This window comes from Pteropus medius, unplaced genomic scaffold (assembly GCF_902729225.1).
Source record: "Pteropus medius unplaced genomic scaffold, Ma_sr-lr_union100, whole genome shotgun sequence".
Classification (NCBI taxonomy): domain Eukaryota; kingdom Metazoa; phylum Chordata; class Mammalia; order Chiroptera; family Pteropodidae; genus Pteropus; species Pteropus medius.
The window spans coordinates 34,500,685-34,518,060 of record NW_024340696.1 but is presented as its reverse complement, the minus strand read 5'-3'; the positions used below and the strand labels follow the sequence as shown (position 1 = coordinate 34,518,060).

At 35.3% G+C, this 17,376-nt stretch overlaps 1 protein-coding gene across 3 annotated transcripts in view; it reads left to right on the top strand.

Annotated features, from left to right (window-relative positions):
- The window catches only part of MAN1A1 (mannosidase alpha class 1A member 1), a 140,347-nt gene extending 125,660 nt beyond the window's left edge, over window positions 1-14,687 (top strand). For all 3 annotated transcript variants that reach the window (XM_039871427.1, XM_039871408.1, XM_039871418.1), the window contains 5 exons: window positions 1,742-1,857; window positions 5,782-6,001; window positions 6,747-6,919; window positions 13,639-13,754; window positions 14,127-14,687. In XM_039871427.1, coding sequence (XP_039727361.1) covers window positions 1,742-1,857; window positions 5,782-6,001; window positions 6,747-6,919; window positions 13,639-13,754; window positions 14,127-14,253 — 752 coding nt within the window. In that variant the 3' untranslated portion in view covers window positions 14,254-14,687. The remainder of the gene's footprint in view (window positions 1-1,741; window positions 1,858-5,781; window positions 6,002-6,746; window positions 6,920-13,638; window positions 13,755-14,126) is intronic.
- The last annotated feature ends 2,689 nt before the right edge of the window (window positions 14,688-17,376 follow it).

The following is a 17,376-nucleotide window of genomic DNA, read 5'->3' as shown; positions in this document are numbered from 1 at the left end:
ACTATGTGCAAGATCCTTTCTAGGGGCTCATGTGGACTGGGAAACAACGGTCTGCTCCCTCGCTCCTGTGTTAGAATCTCAAGGAAGGGACGAAAAGAAAAAAACTCTACCATTTTATAAAACAGCAAGTGTGATAGACATGTGCTATCTGAAAGTGTATAATGAGAGAACTTAGCGGAGGTCAGGGAAGACTTCTTTGGGAAGCAACATTTGATCCCAGATATGAAGCATGAGTAAGAATTAATTAAGGAGAAGAGAGTCAGAGGGTACACTTCAGGCAGAGAGAACGATGTCTTTAGAATCCCTGAGGTGAGAAGGAGCCTGATGATTTTAAGAGACCAAAGGAAGGGCCATATATAGGGCAGAGAGCAAGTGGAGTGGGTCTGGTGACACAGAGCAGACTGAGAATATGCAGAGCCTCCCAGGGGTCCAGAGACCCAGGATTTGAGACTTTGCCATGGGAGACTTCAAATAAGGGATGATCCGATTCATATGTTAAATTCATATGGCATTAATATGGGGAACAGATTGGAGAGGCACTGCCATTAGAACTTTGGGTCACGATGGAAATGTTCTGTATCTTCCCCGTCCAATACAGTAGCCAAGAGCTGCATGTAGCTATTGAGCAGTGATATGACCAAGGAACTGAATTTTTTTTTTTAGTTGAATAAGTGTCAGGAGAAAATTGTCTTGATGACTGTGTAAATATTGGTTTACTTTTGTGTAACCAAGATTTTATTTTCTTTTAAATAGATAGACAAAATTAGTTTTGAGATAATGAAACTTAAAATTCAATTTTTAAGAATAAGGATATCTTGTAATTGCTCAATTTCTCTATGAACTCTAGCAATGATATTTCAAATAGATTACAGCTGTCTTTGTTGATAAACTTGCTTGAATAATGAAAATATTAATTCAAGCAGTAGGCAAAAAATATATTTAGTATTATATGATGGAGAGCAAGCAGATTCAAATGCAAGACCCCCTGTGGGTAGAATTAGATGGCATTTGCTGAGGTTGTAATCTCATTTAGTTTCTCTAAGGTTCAGTTTTCCCACTTTTAATGAGGATACCTACTCTATAAGTTGCAAGACTGTTGGTAATGTGTGTAGTTGATCTGGCACAATAAACGCAGTGGGGGAAGACTGTAGGAATGGAGTATTAGAAAGAAAAACTTCTCTTGCCCCATCTTTTTTCTTACTGTTCCCCACCCCCGGCAAGAACTTTGGCCTTTCAGATTGATAATGCTAGAAAATCTATCTAATAATAATAATAATGATAATAATAATCATAAAAATAATAATAAACCACGAGAAGCTGAGGAGCTTCTTTTTTTATTGCAAGCCACTTTTTAAAATGATTTGCTAATACTCATAGCTTTGACATAGTTCATATTATTGAGAGCCAAAGTAATTAAAATTTTATTTGAATATATACTGTGAAACATTTTAATTTGGTATTTTTACTAAAGAACCAGATTTTTGGAATTAGGGGAGATTATATATTTTTTATATTCATGTTTATAAAACTACCCTGGTAATTATTTAGAGTATATCGCATTAGTTAAGAGCACATCTGCTCATTTCAGAATATCTTTCTGAAAACAAGAGATTTGTTGGAATTTAAATGTAACACTGTGTTGCGGTTGATGTAGGGTTTTGCATCCTAGTTGCTAATGTGATTTTGCTGCATTATCTGAATTAAAGTCTGAATCACTCAAATTCATTTCCCTTTCTTGCAGATCATGTATCAGTTGGAGGACTTGGAGACAGCTTTTATGAATATTTGCTAAAGGCATGGCTAATGTCTGACAAGACAGATCTAGAAGCTAAGAAGATGTATTTTGACGCTGTTCAGGTAAACCCAATATTTAAATCATCTTTGCCACTTAACTCTAATTTGTAACTTGCATATTAATCAAGCTTTAACGAAAAAATCAAATACTACATGAGTGGATTACAAATTATTTCCAGCAAGGTCAAGTTCAATATCTGCTAATATAATTATAACAATAGTGATCATACTTGATGTTTTAGTTCTAATAGGTCAGTTAAGTTTTTTTTATATGGTTTGAACCCCCTTAAGATTTACATATCCGAAAAAGAGGTATTTTTCTTCAATGGTATGAGTTCTCTGCTTAGAGTCACAGCCTAAAATTATGAGGAGAAAAAAAATCCTGAATGTGTTCTGAAAATCGATTAAGTTAACATTGCCCAAGATGACATGCTCATGGCTACCTCCATTCGGAGTAAACTTACCTCCAGAGATATATGAACAGTACTCTTAAACAAAAATCCAAACTAACCAAACTAATATTTAAGAGATGGTTATTAATAGTTTTCAGTGGTCCTTTATAATGGATGAGGAATGAGAAGGAACAAATATTTGTTGAATTGCCTACTGTGTGCTTAGTATGTTAGGTGGATATTTTAAATGAAATATTTGTTTGTTTGTTTCCTCACAATAGTTTAGATACTGTTCATCCAGTTTTCCAGATAAGAGAACTGAACCTCAGGAAGAGTAAGGATAGAACCAAAATTCAGTCTAAAATTTATGTCAATACTTGTTCCTTTATCCCTCACCACTGTAGAGTTATTTGTGAATAGAATGTCTGTACTACATGTAAATATTTCTTTACAGGCAGTAAGTTAATAATATGTTAGTAACTACTTAGCAAACTCCATGTGACGTGGCCAGTGTAAGAATAAACTAAGCCTTAATCAAATTTAAGCCTCAATCAAAAGTGAAAATAAAACTTGAAAGTAAAGAAAGTTAAAAAGGAAAATTATTTTATATAAAATACTTGAACTTGTACCCAACTTTTCAGGAACACATTTTTTAGCAGAATCAAGTACCTTTTTGATTGATAAAAGTATTTTATACGGTAACTCATATTTTTAAATATTAATTATTATCAAGGCATCTCAGATAATGCTGTAAAATTATGGCTACATCATCAGAAAATTGACCTTTTGACTGCTTAGAATTTTTTTTGTAATTGAGAGTAGTAATTTATAGGGGAAAAAATAGTAATTTGTAATCTCAATGATGTAGGCATTGTTCTAAAATTGGTCTCCCTAGTGATATAGGCCGATTTATTTAAATATAAATGCAACTTGCTTTGGTCTGCTTGACCAGACTGAATAATACATTGGTTCCCTTCCAAAGTCAATAGAGAGTTTCATTAAATAGAACAGATACAACTCTACTATTTCACACAGAGGAACCAGAATACCTAGTTATTAGAACATTGGCCTTCAGTTAGCACAGCCTTTATTAAGGCATATGATGAACATCCAAAGCTTACAAGGATACTGTCCACGTGGCCTGTTTCAGATTTATTTTCTTTTTTTCATTCCTATGAGATTTCAGGTTTTAACCTAGGTTCTTCTTCTCCATACAGTATGATTTCCATTATGTCATTTTTAAATTAATATCCTGTACGACATTTTAATTATTCTAATCTTAAAAGTGGCCCCCTAAGACCTTGATGTTCCAGGAAAAGCAACTTAAAAATATTCCTTGAAATATACCCACACGGCTTTTAACATATTGTATTTAGACAAACCATTGACAGGAAAATCCATTAAGAACAAATGAAATCGAAGTGTTTCCTGTTTCTCTTAATAGTAAAAACACTTTCAATCCATTGTGTGTCTTCAGCTTAAAAAGCAAAGCTAGAACAATTAAACTTCTGATTTTGAGAAGTAGCTATGTCTTACACAGCAAAATTTCTTTGTGCTCGGTATACTTCCAGGTATTATTATTATCAAGGAAAGAATCCCTTACATTATTGTTCTGGACACTTGAGTTACTAGAGATACAGTTCATCAGTTGCAGCTTCAAGTGGATTTTAAAAAGTATTTAATTCCAGAGTGGTATTTTCTTTGGTTGTTTTAATAATAAAATATTTTGAGCTTTTAACTGGATATCATGGCCTTATCTGGAAACCACACTAAGAATCCACAATGATGTGTGCTCACCCTGCCATTGGAGTGAATGGTACTTGGAAAGTGATGTATTAGACAAATAGAATTCTACAGACTTCATCAAACTACCTTTTTTCAAATACAGAAGGATGAAATCACAAAATAGACAATATTCTTTTTCCTAATGAATTTTCTATAGATTTGACACAACATTTTTTTAGGGCCACTAAGACTATTTTTCCTCTTTTATATTTATTTACATTTTCTCATTGCCACATAAACATTGCTTTGAAGGTCTTGGAACTTCATTGTAGTTTAGTTTGAGAGGTAGCAACTCAGTCAGAATCACGCCAAAAATAATGTGGTACTTTATGCAACATCTGTAACAGGGTAATAATGTTTCTCTAATCCATGCTCAAAAGCTATTACTCTTGCCATGTAGAAAGAATAATTTCTTGGGTGATGAACAAGTATCTGCTTGAAGGACTTTATTGCAATTTGTGCTATGAGAAGTGTAAATAGCAAAGATGCTCAGTCACATTAAATAAGAATGAAATATTAATGTAATAACTAGACATCAATAAAATTAGCTTAACCACAGTTAATAAACACAGCACTGTGTTTATTTATTTCTTACCATCTTGATTTCATTTGTTTACTTCTAATAAAGGTAGGAAAAGTTTTACCTGCCTGTGTATTCATTTTTATTTATTCTTCTCTATCACAAGGCTATCATTCGTGTTTACTATTCCTAAGTACCCTTCCTAAAAACCCCTCTTTTTTGCTAATAGTGTAACAGGTATAGATACAATCATAGCCCATTTCCTTCTATGAAGTAATTGGAGGGAAAAAATCATTTCCTGTTACAGTAATTGGAAATTAGTAATTTCAAACACACATTATTTTTGCTTTTTAAAATATAAGGCTTATTTTATTTTCTCTATCTATTTTAAAAGAACATTAACAGTCCTGAGGCAGAAATAAAGGATGTCTTATAAATAATTTATTGTAAATGTTATCATTTCTCTCAAACTTACAGATTTTATTAGTTTTAAATATATTTATTTATTGTATACTAATGTGCTTTTTAGTAGAATTATTAGCAGGAAACTTAGTTCAAGCGTTACCACAATGGAGATGTGATGATGTGATAAATAACCTTTATCAGGTGCTAGTCACAGTATGGACCACTTTATAAACAAAATGTTGCGGTTTTCTCAGCAGATACTACTATTCCCATTTTATGGATAAGGATACTGAGATTTAGGGATACAGCAAGCAAACTGCCCACAAAGTTTACAGATAGGGGGAAAAAAAAGTTCATCAGAGCTGAAATTTGAAGCCTAGCAATCTGACTTGAGAACAGTTCCTCTTTCCCCCTCTGTTTTGTTAGCCCTCCAAACCTACAGAAGCAAAAAGAAGAGTAAATACCAGTCTGATTTCATACACAGATATGCTCAATTCCTAATCCATAATAGGGCCTGTGCTTTCTGTTGTTTCTCCATTTGTGAAAAGTGGAAATGCACTAAACCAACTGTGACCACTACACCAGTGACCTGTCTTTGAGTAGGGGACAGCTTTTTGGTTATGAAGACTACAGGTGTTTGGTTTTAGAACCAAGCAAAACTGACTGAGCTGGCCCAACAGCACTCATTCTAACTAACCAAAATAAGGCATAGGCTAGAGGCGTAAAGCAGTAATATAAAATTTCAGGTCGAATTGAATTTGTAACACCAAATTCAAATTGTAAGTAATGTTTTATCCTTTACTTTAATGTTGGGGGGAGGAGGTGGTGTTGGTAGTATAAATTTGAGAAGAGATTACAAATGTCGAAAATGTTCTGCATTTTCAGGCAATTGAGACTCACTTGATCCGCAAGTCTAGTAAGGGACTGACGTACATCGCAGAATGGAAAGGGGGCCTTCTAGAACACAAGATGGGCCATCTGACCTGCTTTGCTGGAGGCATGTTTGCTCTTGGGGCAGACGACGCTCCCGCTGGCCTGACCCAGCACTACCTTCATCTCGGGGCTGAGATTGCCCGTACCTGTCATGAATCTTATAATCGTACATGTGAGTACATGCTATTCTTCACTTATAATCTATCCCCACATGCTTTTACTTCATTCATTTTTTTTGTTGCTGCCCTCAAAAACCTATCCACTGTGCCTGATGAAACTTGATGATCGTGATTAATATCTTAAGGAATTTATGTTTTTAGTTTGAGGCACTGCTTTTCTACATAAAAAATATTTACCCGTAGTTTGCCAAGAAACAAAAATCCAAGCTGTAAAGGATTAAGACAATCTAATTGATTGATTCTGCATTTGGATAAATAACATTGGGTAACAGTTTCTGTCCCAGTGCAAAAGAAACTTAGTATTTTTTTTGTAAACTATTATTAATCTTCCCAGTATCTCCATGAAATAGATTACGAGTCTGGCTTCCTTCTTATAAAATAGGAATTTGAAGCAAAAAAGATTAAATAATCTTTCATGCATTAGAATTCTCAGCCACTGACTTTCTAGCTAGCTAGTAAGGTATTTCATGGTGCCTTGTACCTACCAGGTGGGTGCTTAGTAAATGGTGGTTAAATGAAAGAAAATAAACAATCATTATCGTTTTCTAAAATGGACTCTTTTAAATGACTAAATTTTAAGAATATATTGAGTAGTTTTTTTACTATATGATGTTTATAATTGTTCCTTGAAATGACTTGGCACCTTTTTTAAATGTTGTACTTTCTAGTTCCATTTAAGTTATAGACACTAGGCACTGTCCAGGACAATAACCAATGTCACCATTGCATATTTTTTAGTTGTGAAACTGGGACCAGAAGCTTTCAGATTCGATGGCGGTGTTGAAGCCATTGCTACAAGGCAAAATGAAAAATACTACATCCTACGACCAGAGGTTGTTGAGACTTACATGTACATGTGGCGACTGACTCATGATCCAAAGTACAGGAAATGGGCCTGGGAAGCCGTAGAGGTGATGTTTTAATTTGCTTATGTTTCTTATAGAAAAATGTCTCAGGAAAAAATGTTCAGTAATACCTATAAGTCTAGTTTATCATCTCTTCTATGACTTTTAAAGCTTTAACCAGACTTTTTTCCATTCAGGACTGAGTGTTTTCAATTAGGTCATCCTACATCTCTGGCTTCAGTTTTGCTTAACGCAATGATAGATAGATAGACAGATAGACAGACAAATATTGAAGGAGATATCTAGAAAAGCATATTATAAAATTAAGTTTCCATGACTATAGAAGTGATAACCACGTAATTCCACAAAGGGTTACAGGCAACTAGAGTATAGTTACCCCTGCTTGTTATCTATTTCAAAAACTACTAGGTGTTTTTTTTTTTCTATTGGGCATTGAAATGATAATTCATATGCTTTTACTCGGAGTAAATTAGCTCCTTGGTTTTAGAAAGAACCTATGGAAGAACTACTTGTGCAAGAATAGTCCTTCACTAACGTCAGCTTTCTCTGAATATCTATAAGCTCTCCATCTGACTAGTGTGCTGTTTTAATTATCTTTGTCACCTCTTGGGTCTCTTCCTGCTGAATATGGTGTATCATCTTCTTAAACTAATGTGTGCTGGATGCCGGCAGAGGCACCCTCCAGGATACGCATTAAACAATGTCTAATTTTAAGAGCTATTGTTCTGAAAGGAGTGGGAAGGAATTCAGGGGATAAGAACAAGCAACTGCTTTAAATTACACTCTCTTATTCTCTTTGTTAGAAAGTTAGCTGTCTTTAAAAACCGTCCATTAGGAATTACTTCTCTTGGGAAATCTTAAGATGAATATTGCCTTTGTGTAAAATTTAATCTTAGGAAGCCGTTGATGAATCTCGCTTATTAACCCTCTTCATTTAGTGTGTGTCTTATCATTAGTCATCAGTCATTTTAAGTAATAGCAATTCCTTAGACCTCTTTTTTATTTTTTGCAAAGTTTTCTAATTATGATTACTCAGTAGTAATTCCAATTTCTTTAAATTTGTTTTTTTCTCTAAAAAATGTATTAAAATTGAAGTTTATCTAAGCTTTGGTGATAGGGAATTATTTCAGTCTTTAATAAGCCAACAAAATAATTAATATGCAAATAGTTTAAAATATTGGGAATAGCATTTCATCAAATGCAAAACACCATAATTAATAAGAAACACCATTCTTTTATATACCACTAAGAAAGTATAACACTACCAATTAAATAACAGCATGCCAATTTTAGAGATGTTAAAATGTGAAAAATGTATGACAGATTGATCAAAATGGAAATTAAGTAAATCTCTATTGCCATATGGGCAGGAAGCTTTGATTTGCTTGGTTCTTCAGGGGAGTTTTTTTTGTTTATGGAGTAATAAGGTTCATTTTATGTGTTAGGAATTTTATTTATTGCTGACTTTTAGTGTAGAATATAATGTAAAATTATTTCCTTGTGTCACAACACAGGGATCCCGTTTTTGCCACTAGTAGCTTCTACTAGAACTTGAGATATGGTGGGGAGGGAGGAGGGCTGGCGGCTCCTGCCTCTTTTAAAGCAGAAAAATCATAGGCTTAGAAGGTGTGGCAGCACTTTTTTTCTGTGTCACATCCCCTTGGCCCCCTGTGTTTGTTTTCAGCAGCAGATGCAGTGGGCAGTGCCCTCACATGCTGGCAATGTCACTTCAAGTGCCTGTGCTTCTCAGCTGTTCTGACTCAGAGCTGCTTCCCAGGCAGCTGGCTATGGTCTGCGAAAGTGTGGGAGTTAATGGTCCTAGGGGCGACCCTCACTCAACCAGTGAGGTTTTGGAGTTGATGAATAACTATTCCAGTCTTCCTTCCTTCTTTGCTTTTTGTTTTGGGTTTTTGTTTTCGTTTTCGATTTTTGGTGTTTTGTTGTTGTTTGTTGGTTGGTTGGTTTACAGAGATTCTGACTGGAATTAAGGATTCACACAGGAGACTCAGTTCAAAGGGCATTGAATGCCAAACCAAGGAGACTGGACTGGATTCTGTAGTTGATAGGGAGTGTTGTGGACTGATCTAAGGGGGCAGTTGGACTATTCACAACTGAGATGCAGGGAACTCTGTTAGGAAGTTACTGTAGCATGTAGCTGTGCGGGAGTGAAGGCCAGAACCAGGGAAAGGGAGGCGAAGTGCCTCTTCCTTCAGAGTGGGGTCCACACACCACCAGCATCAGCAGCACTTGGTAGAAATGCAGAATCTGAGGCTCCACCCCAGACCTACTGAAACAGAATCTTCATTTAACAAAATCCCCAAATGATTCGTGCACATTTAGGTTTGAGGAGCACCAGTTGGAGGTCAGCAGCCAAAAGTCTACTCTTAACTCCTTCCTCTCTTCCCCCTCTTCCTCCTTCATGCAGCCCATGCGACTCAGGGTACACTGATCCCATCCTCAACTGCATAGTCTGACGGGGCCTGCCCCTGTGGTTCTCTAAGTGTGGTTCCCAGGCTAACAACATGAGCATCATTTGGGAACTTGCTAGAAACATACAACAGAAATGTAAATTCTTCCTTCTTTGAAGAATAATTCTGAGATGCAACCTAACCTACACAGTTCCTCAGAGAGTTTCCAGCGGGAGTGAGCTCTTGTGGCACACAGCTGTCATCTGCTCAGTGTATTTCATTGGCTCCTCTCCCTTCTCTTCCCACTCACTCACTTCCCGATATCACCTCCCCAAAAAACTTCCTGCATCCAACTCTTGTCTTATGCTGTGTTCTCAGGAGAATACAAACTAAAACATAGAGGATCTTAAAAATCACCTAATCCAGGCTTCCACTGAAAGAAAAGACTCCTCTCTTTATCTTTGCCAGATGGCTATTCCTCATCAATTCTAGGACTTTGTAGCAAAAGAGGATATACTACTGATAAAGCAATTCATTTCATTTTTAATGGCCGAAAGTGTTAGAAAGTTAATTCTTTTGAAACTAGGATTGACAATGTCTTGTGCTCTGGGGGTACTGGAAAGAAATTCTCTCTCTCTTCTACATTTCAGGTCCTCAGTTATCTGAAGACAGCACATTCTGCCAACTGTCCGTATCCTCATTCGTCCTTTCCCTCTACCTTCTCATGATGAGGCTTCCAGCTGTGGTCTTTCAGGGCTGAGCAGTGTGGCTCAAGAACTTCTCTCTGAGTGCTGTTTCCCGCAGGCTATGGTCTAACATATTCTTTTAATAGATTTATAAAACCTCTGGCTTACATTGAAATTATGGTCAGTGATGTTAACTATTACCTTAGCTACTATTGAGACATCTCTTTTGTTCTGTGCTTGTTCTCACCCATAATTACAGTTTGTAAAGTATTAGTTACCCATCTTTCTATCGTCTGGCTAGCACTTCCTTCCCAGCTTTCTTTCACTGATCACTTGATAAACCTGCTTTCTATGGCTTAACTACATTTCTGAATAGCAATTTCAAACAAGATTTGAAGGTATATAATCCAGCATACAGCACTAGATACTTCCTCTATAGGTTACCAGCAATCCATCAATCACAGGTGTTCAAGCACTTGGGAATTTACCTAACAGAAAAAACATCTACTTGGATAGTTCTTTTCCTTTATCTTACTAATGTCATGAAGACTTTATTAAATTCCTCCCAATTACATGTGTAATTAATATTCTGACAAAGCTCATACTGAAAGTTATACATATACATTTATATATGTAGGTAAATATAGATTATATAATATCTATAAATATAGATATGTAAAGATTATATAATGTCTCCACTGGGCCACAGTAGCAAATAAGCCTTCTATAGGAACGTTCTTTTGCACAGACATTTTTCTCTAGTCCTCTAAATCTTAACCTTTTCCATGTGAACATTCTGGCTTTCAGACAGTGATTTGTCTTCCCAGTTCCTGCTTCTTCCTCCCCAGGCTCTACCCCTGTTTTCAGATTCTGTGATAAGTCCATTGTGCCTGGTTCCACCTTTGGGGTCAGTTAGCCTTATTATTAGCATTGTTCCCCAGGGTCCACTCTTGAAGATCTCCACGGATCAGCTCTTTATCTAACCTGGTAAACATTCTCCTGACCTTCCCTCTGCTGTTCGTACATCAAAGTCACATATGGACTCTAATAATGTTAGAGTTTACTGAAATTGAGGTGGTCCCTATGCCTACAGGCTGAGTCCCAAGAAGAGATTGTAGTAAAATGATGTTCTGATCAGGCCATGCTACATAGCTACTTTCTTCCACTGTTGAGATTCTGTAAAACCGGGCCCAGGAGAGCTGCTTGTCCCTAGCTTTACATTCTTAAAATCTTATAATTTAGACTTAACTTGAAAGTTTTCTTATTTTTTAAAGGTTTAAAATGCCTCTTCGGCATTTTATTTTACCAAAAGCCTCAAAAAATAAAAGTAGCTAGGCCTCTCCGAATGTCTGACGGGCCCTGTCACTGTATGAAGTGTCTTCATCTTATTTCACTCTCACGACAACCCCATGTTGAGCAAAGGGTCACTGCCTGGGTTCGGGAACCTCTGAGGCCACAGTCAGAGAGTCTAGAGCTGGGATTCAGCCCCCTAAAACTTTAGCTTGTGTTCTTAACTACTATGTATCTCCACACTAGGACTGTGAGAGACAATGACTGCGGTAAACCAAAAAGAGGAAAAACAATTGGGCATTGTCAGTCCTCCAAAACAACTCTTTCTATAACAAAAGAAGGAGCTTAAAGAAATTTCTATGGGAGGGAAGGTGGCCTGGCCTTCTCCTTTGTTTATTACCCAAAGACTTCAAGAGAAAAACCAAGAAAAGTTTTGTGGTTAAAATCTCTTTTAAGAAATGTCTGGAAATAGGATTCTGTCACATTCCATAATAATAAACTTGCCTATTTCTTCTAAATCCCAATTTTTTCTGTTTTTACAAATCATTTTTAACCTATTCCAGTGTATCTGGTGTTTGAGTTTTTACTAAAAAGAACTTTGATCAAAAAAGGAAGGAAGGAAAAGTAATAACTGGACCTAAAAGTTCCTTTCTGCTAGGCTTTCCCCCATTTAGTTCATTGTCTGCAGCTAAGAACATAATCAAAGCTTTTTTTTTTTTTTTAAAGTTGATCTTATTTTCCCGGGAGCTTTTAAAAAGTACAAAATCATAAGACATTTTCTTTATACATGTAGGCTACCAGTTAGATTTTCTTTAACCTGGTAATTAAATGCTTCTCCTCATGATCCCGTGCTCTGTCCCTTCTGCCTTCCAGCCCTCGTTCGCAAAAATCAATTTCCTCATTATCAGTATCTGCAGATGGAAGCTGAGAGCTGCCATGTCCTTCCTCACAGGATTTGCTTTTTCTCTCCTCTTTTCTGGGCTCTGCATTCTTAGAAACACGTTTTCCTCCAAAACCTTTTCCTAGCCAATAAAGATTTTTTTTTTTTTCCCCTCAACTAATATGGCAAGGTCTATGCTCTCCATCTTTTTGATAGTTAGGCTCAATGGGAGAAAAATGGGGTATAATTATGCATGTAAAAAAGAAGGACAGGGTTATGATTCATAGGAGAAAACTGAAAAATAAATTTAAATGACATGAGAACCTAAGAATAACTTTATCTTGTTAAAGTTTTCTTTGTTCATTTTGTTAGAAATATTAGGTTTTTTTGTCTTAAAGTCTTTTTTTTTTGTCCACATTCTGTGAATTAGAACCAGATTTCAGATGGTAATTTTTCTCTGACCATATAGTTAATAGGATTAGTAAGATATGGTGAGTAGAAAATAACTTTGCTAAAGATGAATAGACCTGATAGCGAGCAAAGCAGCCAATGTAATTTCAAAATATGAAGAGCAGTTAACTTGGTGGCAGCTGACTAATGGAAGGCAAGTTATTTTTGGTTGTTACTTAAATTTTCATTCCCACGCTGCCCAACCCATCTCTATTCCAAATACTCATTGTAGTCAGACAACTGAATGTAAGATATTTTCTCTCTAGATAGTTACCAGTGGATTCATCCCATCTTCTTCAAGCCTAGACTAAAGAAAAATATATTTTAGAAATAGATACAAGCCACATTTTTTTCACGGCTTTCATTTTCTTCCTTTATCTCTGTCACCAATATCATTAATTAGTACTCCACAATCAATTTTTAAGAAATAAGATGTTCTGATTATAGTAGCAACTGTTTTTGGTCCAATACACTTTACTTTCTCAACCAGTGGTTTACAATCCCTTTTGACATGAATAATCTTTCTATTAATCTCTAAATTATAGGAGGATATGGTAAAAATCACTGAAAAATTATTCGAAAACTAGAAATGTTTCCAGTTAGGAGAGAAGATATATTGTCCATATGTCCTTTAACTCAGCGATCCCCAACCTTTTTGGCATCAGAGACCGGTGGTCCTATGAGAATCTAGTGCCTGATGATCTCGGGTGGAGCTGAGGTGGTGATGCTAGTGCTGGGGAGTGGCTGCAAATCCAGATGAAACTACACTCGCTCTCCCGCTGCTCACCTCCTGCTGTGTGGCCCGGTTCCTAACAGGCCACAGACCGGTACCAATCTGCGGCCCCAGTGGTTGAGACCCCTGCTTTAACTCTTCATATACTATTTGCATTTATATTTCATAGCTTTTAAAATTTTCGCCTAAAACTGTTATAATCTGTCATTTGACTTGAATCCTTATATATTTTTTTTAATTTGACAATCTAATAGCAAAAATTAGTGGCAATCAGTCTACTGAAATGTGGCCACTTTTTTCCCTTCGTTGTAACTTAGGCCCTGGAAAATCACTGCAGAGTGAATGGAGGCTATTCAGGCCTAAGGGATGTTTACCTCAAACACAACAGTTATGACGATGTGCAGCAGAGTTTCTTCCTGGCAGAGACACTAAAGTAAGTAAAAATTATTCTAAAAGTATGTGGCTGACGTACCTGGACAGATCTTCTTTGTGGATGTCTTTATCATGAACACATTCAAACACTATCAAATATGACTGCCTCTGAATGCCATTCTACATGCATGGCAATGCACGTGTGATTTCAGTCATTGTGTAAGTTCGATAACTTGGGACTGTTTTGACAGTCTCATACGCTAATACCAAAGCAGAGTAGCTTCTTCACTCTGCATTAATGAGTTTATTCCCTTGGGGTTTTGCTATACTTGACTGTTGTACATGACTCTCCTTAAGATGAATACAGATATCAATGTTTGTTGCTGTACCTTTGTGGTTTCACTGCCTCATATACTCATGTTGCTCTCTCCAGATATTTGTACTTAATATTTTCTGATGATGATCTGCTTCCACTGGAACATTGGATCTTCAATACCGAGGCACATCTTCTCCCTATACTCTCTCCAAATAGAAAGGAAGTTGAAGTCAATGAAAAATAAAAAGACATTTTATCATTTACTCTGCTCCATTCCCTTCACTGCATACCTTAATAATTCCTTTTCTGATATTCAGGCACATGATGATTTTTCTTACTAGGTCTGTGATTATTCCAAGTTCTAAATTGTTTTGCAGTCTTTTATGTTGATTATTATAGGCTTAGATGGACCTAAATTTCTTATGGTACCTTTTATTTTTCAGTCAGTAGATCACAGGTTCTTTTATTTTAAGTAATCTATTATCTCTGGAGTTCATAAAGGAATATAAAATCATTTTTATTAAACTGAATAGAATGGTATACCAATGACCTCTTAATTACAATTTTGATTTGACTGCAAAACTTTTTTCTCCTCTATGAGGAGATGATGTCTGCTTTAAGCTGTAATGTTTTGCCATGTTGCAAAAAGCCATAATTAATAAATTAAATATTAAAAAAGCTTTTTCCTTTTCAATTTCATGTTAATATGGTTTGTCTATCCACCAGAGACAGATCTTATAACTGTGACAGCCTCCTTATGCGGGTCTATCATTACTTGATAGAATGTCTTCTGAAATACTTCACTCACATTTTAATTCAAATTAGAATGTCATCCCAAAGGATCATTGCATATTGACCTCATTTCATTAGAACCATAGTATATTTTTGTTGGTTAATTATATTAGTGTTTCCTGATTTGTGAATTAGTTCTCAGATTTTACTTCAAATGCCCTGTCATTTCTGGATCATGTACTAGTTAATTTCTTCTATTCCCCACCACATAGCAAAGAGAGTTTTCAAGTTTTGCACATCTCCACTATTACCGAATTTTATATTTTTAAGGGAAATAGTATCACTTTTAGTATGTTAGCTTTCGCTTTTTACTGAATAAATGAAGAATTGGGTCTCTCTAAAGAGATGGTGAGTATTTCATATGATTTTTAGTTTGCATTTCATCTTTAACTTTTTTTGCTTGACAAAAAGAAAGTATTACATTTGGTTCAGATTTTTCAGATTTGAAAAAAGACCTTTCTCAAATGTAGCACATTTTTTCATTTCAGTTTATGAAAGCGGGATTTAACTCTGAAAGCTTTGCCAATATTTCTATTCATAGTCAATTGAGGAAAATCTAATACGCTTTTACGCCAAATAAGAGTATAGTATGTTTTGTCAGGTTAAATTCAACATAGAGATTCCAGCTTAGAACCAATGTATAGAATTGGACACTGCCAATCTCTACAATCTGTAGCAGATCAAAATAGTTATATGATTCTTCAAAGCATTGTTTTGAGATATGAGTAGTTTTCCCAAGAATAGATTTGGCAACAATTTGTGTTTTCTTATCATATTGGTTCATATTTTATATATAGTCCCATGAAAGGGCTGATATGATGATGCATATTCTGAGGTACAAAGACTTTAACCACCTGCATTTTCAACCTACCGTGATAAAATAGATCAGTGCAACCCCCAAGATTAAGCTGAAGCATATGAAATGGTTGCATTTGTAGTTTAAAAACTATCCAATATTAGCAATTTCATATGGTTCAACCTGATATTTTTTAAGACAGTTATTTTCTTGGATCTCAATAGTCTTAATTTAGCTATTTCAGCTTTTGAAAGTGTTTCAAAAGATTTTCCTTGTCTGAAAGGACCACCTGGTGCGCCCTGCTCTTTTTTTCACTATTGTACATTGGTATATGTCAAAGAATAAATTAATAAAATTAGTAAATGAAAAAGATCCTTTGGTACATCATTATTTTCATGTTAATGTGTTTTGAGACCCAGAATATCTTCCACTCATATCTTCAGACACTTTATGAAATGAATAGATAATGAGAGTCCTTTTTCCAGGACTCAGAGGCAAAATGTAAAAGATTATTGCCAAAATTGGACCGCATGTATTTAGATTACAATTTTATATGTAGTTTTCTTTGATTTTAAGTTAATTTTCTTTGATTTCCAATTCGATTTGAAAGAGCACAAAGATGATATGTATTTCTGTAGAAGATGGGATTTTAAGATCAGGTTTATGTTCCCAGTGCACTATAATGTACCTTTAGTATCCTGGAATAAGTAGGCAAAAAGATTGTACTACTCTGCCAATGGCAAGAATAAAGTTTTTCCCATTCTAGAACTTGAATTTTTTAACATAAATCCCAAAACACCAAAAATGTAAATGAATTAAGAGATTAATACTATGGTGATGTAATTTAATTAAAGTTCTATTTTATGTTAATTATTTTAAACTGAAGTCCTTAGGTAGACAGTGTCTGTCATTTTCAGCAGTTTCACCTAAAAAGAGATAATTAAAATAGCACTTAATTTTGTGTTTCTGCTTATGTTTTTGGTATACTTTGTGCAATTCATATTACACATATAAGTTGTATGGCAATTTACAGAACTCAATGTTTGTCATAACTCCTTCATCTGTATTACTCATTCCTTACATTGATTGTTTTTGATTTGTACGTAGGTCCATTCTGTCATTTCCAACTTTATATAAATCTTTAATGTTATGAGAAACATAATAGATTACACATAATTTTTAAAAACTATATTTGTAAAATTTCTTTATTGTGAATAAAGCATTTTAATATATCTCCTCATTTGTTATGTGTTTCTTCTTTTACGTAAGCTTTTGTATATGTAGAGATGAGTGCTTACAGTTGCAAATGGAAATATTAGATCTTAATAATTATTCTATACCACACCCAGGATATCCTGACAAGGAAACATTTCCCATTAAGGACTTTAATTTGCAAATAACCTTTGCATACACAGCCTTTGGTTAATCAAATACCTTTATTAGGAATCTGACATAAGTTCAATACCAAGGCATGCAGGAGGAAGCGAAGAGTTGGTGTCAGAAATAGCATCAAGTATGATCCTGGTTCTTAAGTTTACAATCGAAGAGATCAGACTCATCCTACCACCAAAACAAAACAAAGCCACATTTAGTTGTATTAAATGACAAGTTAAATTCTGCTGTTGAGGGGAGCAGGAAGTCACTTGGATTGAGTGGTTAAAGAGGCTTAGTGGAAAAGAGAGATCGTAAGCTACAGGAGAGCCTCTAATATTGTTGAAAAAGCCTGAGTTTCTCATATCATGTTGTACTTACTAGGATGTTTCAGACTTTTCGGTTTCT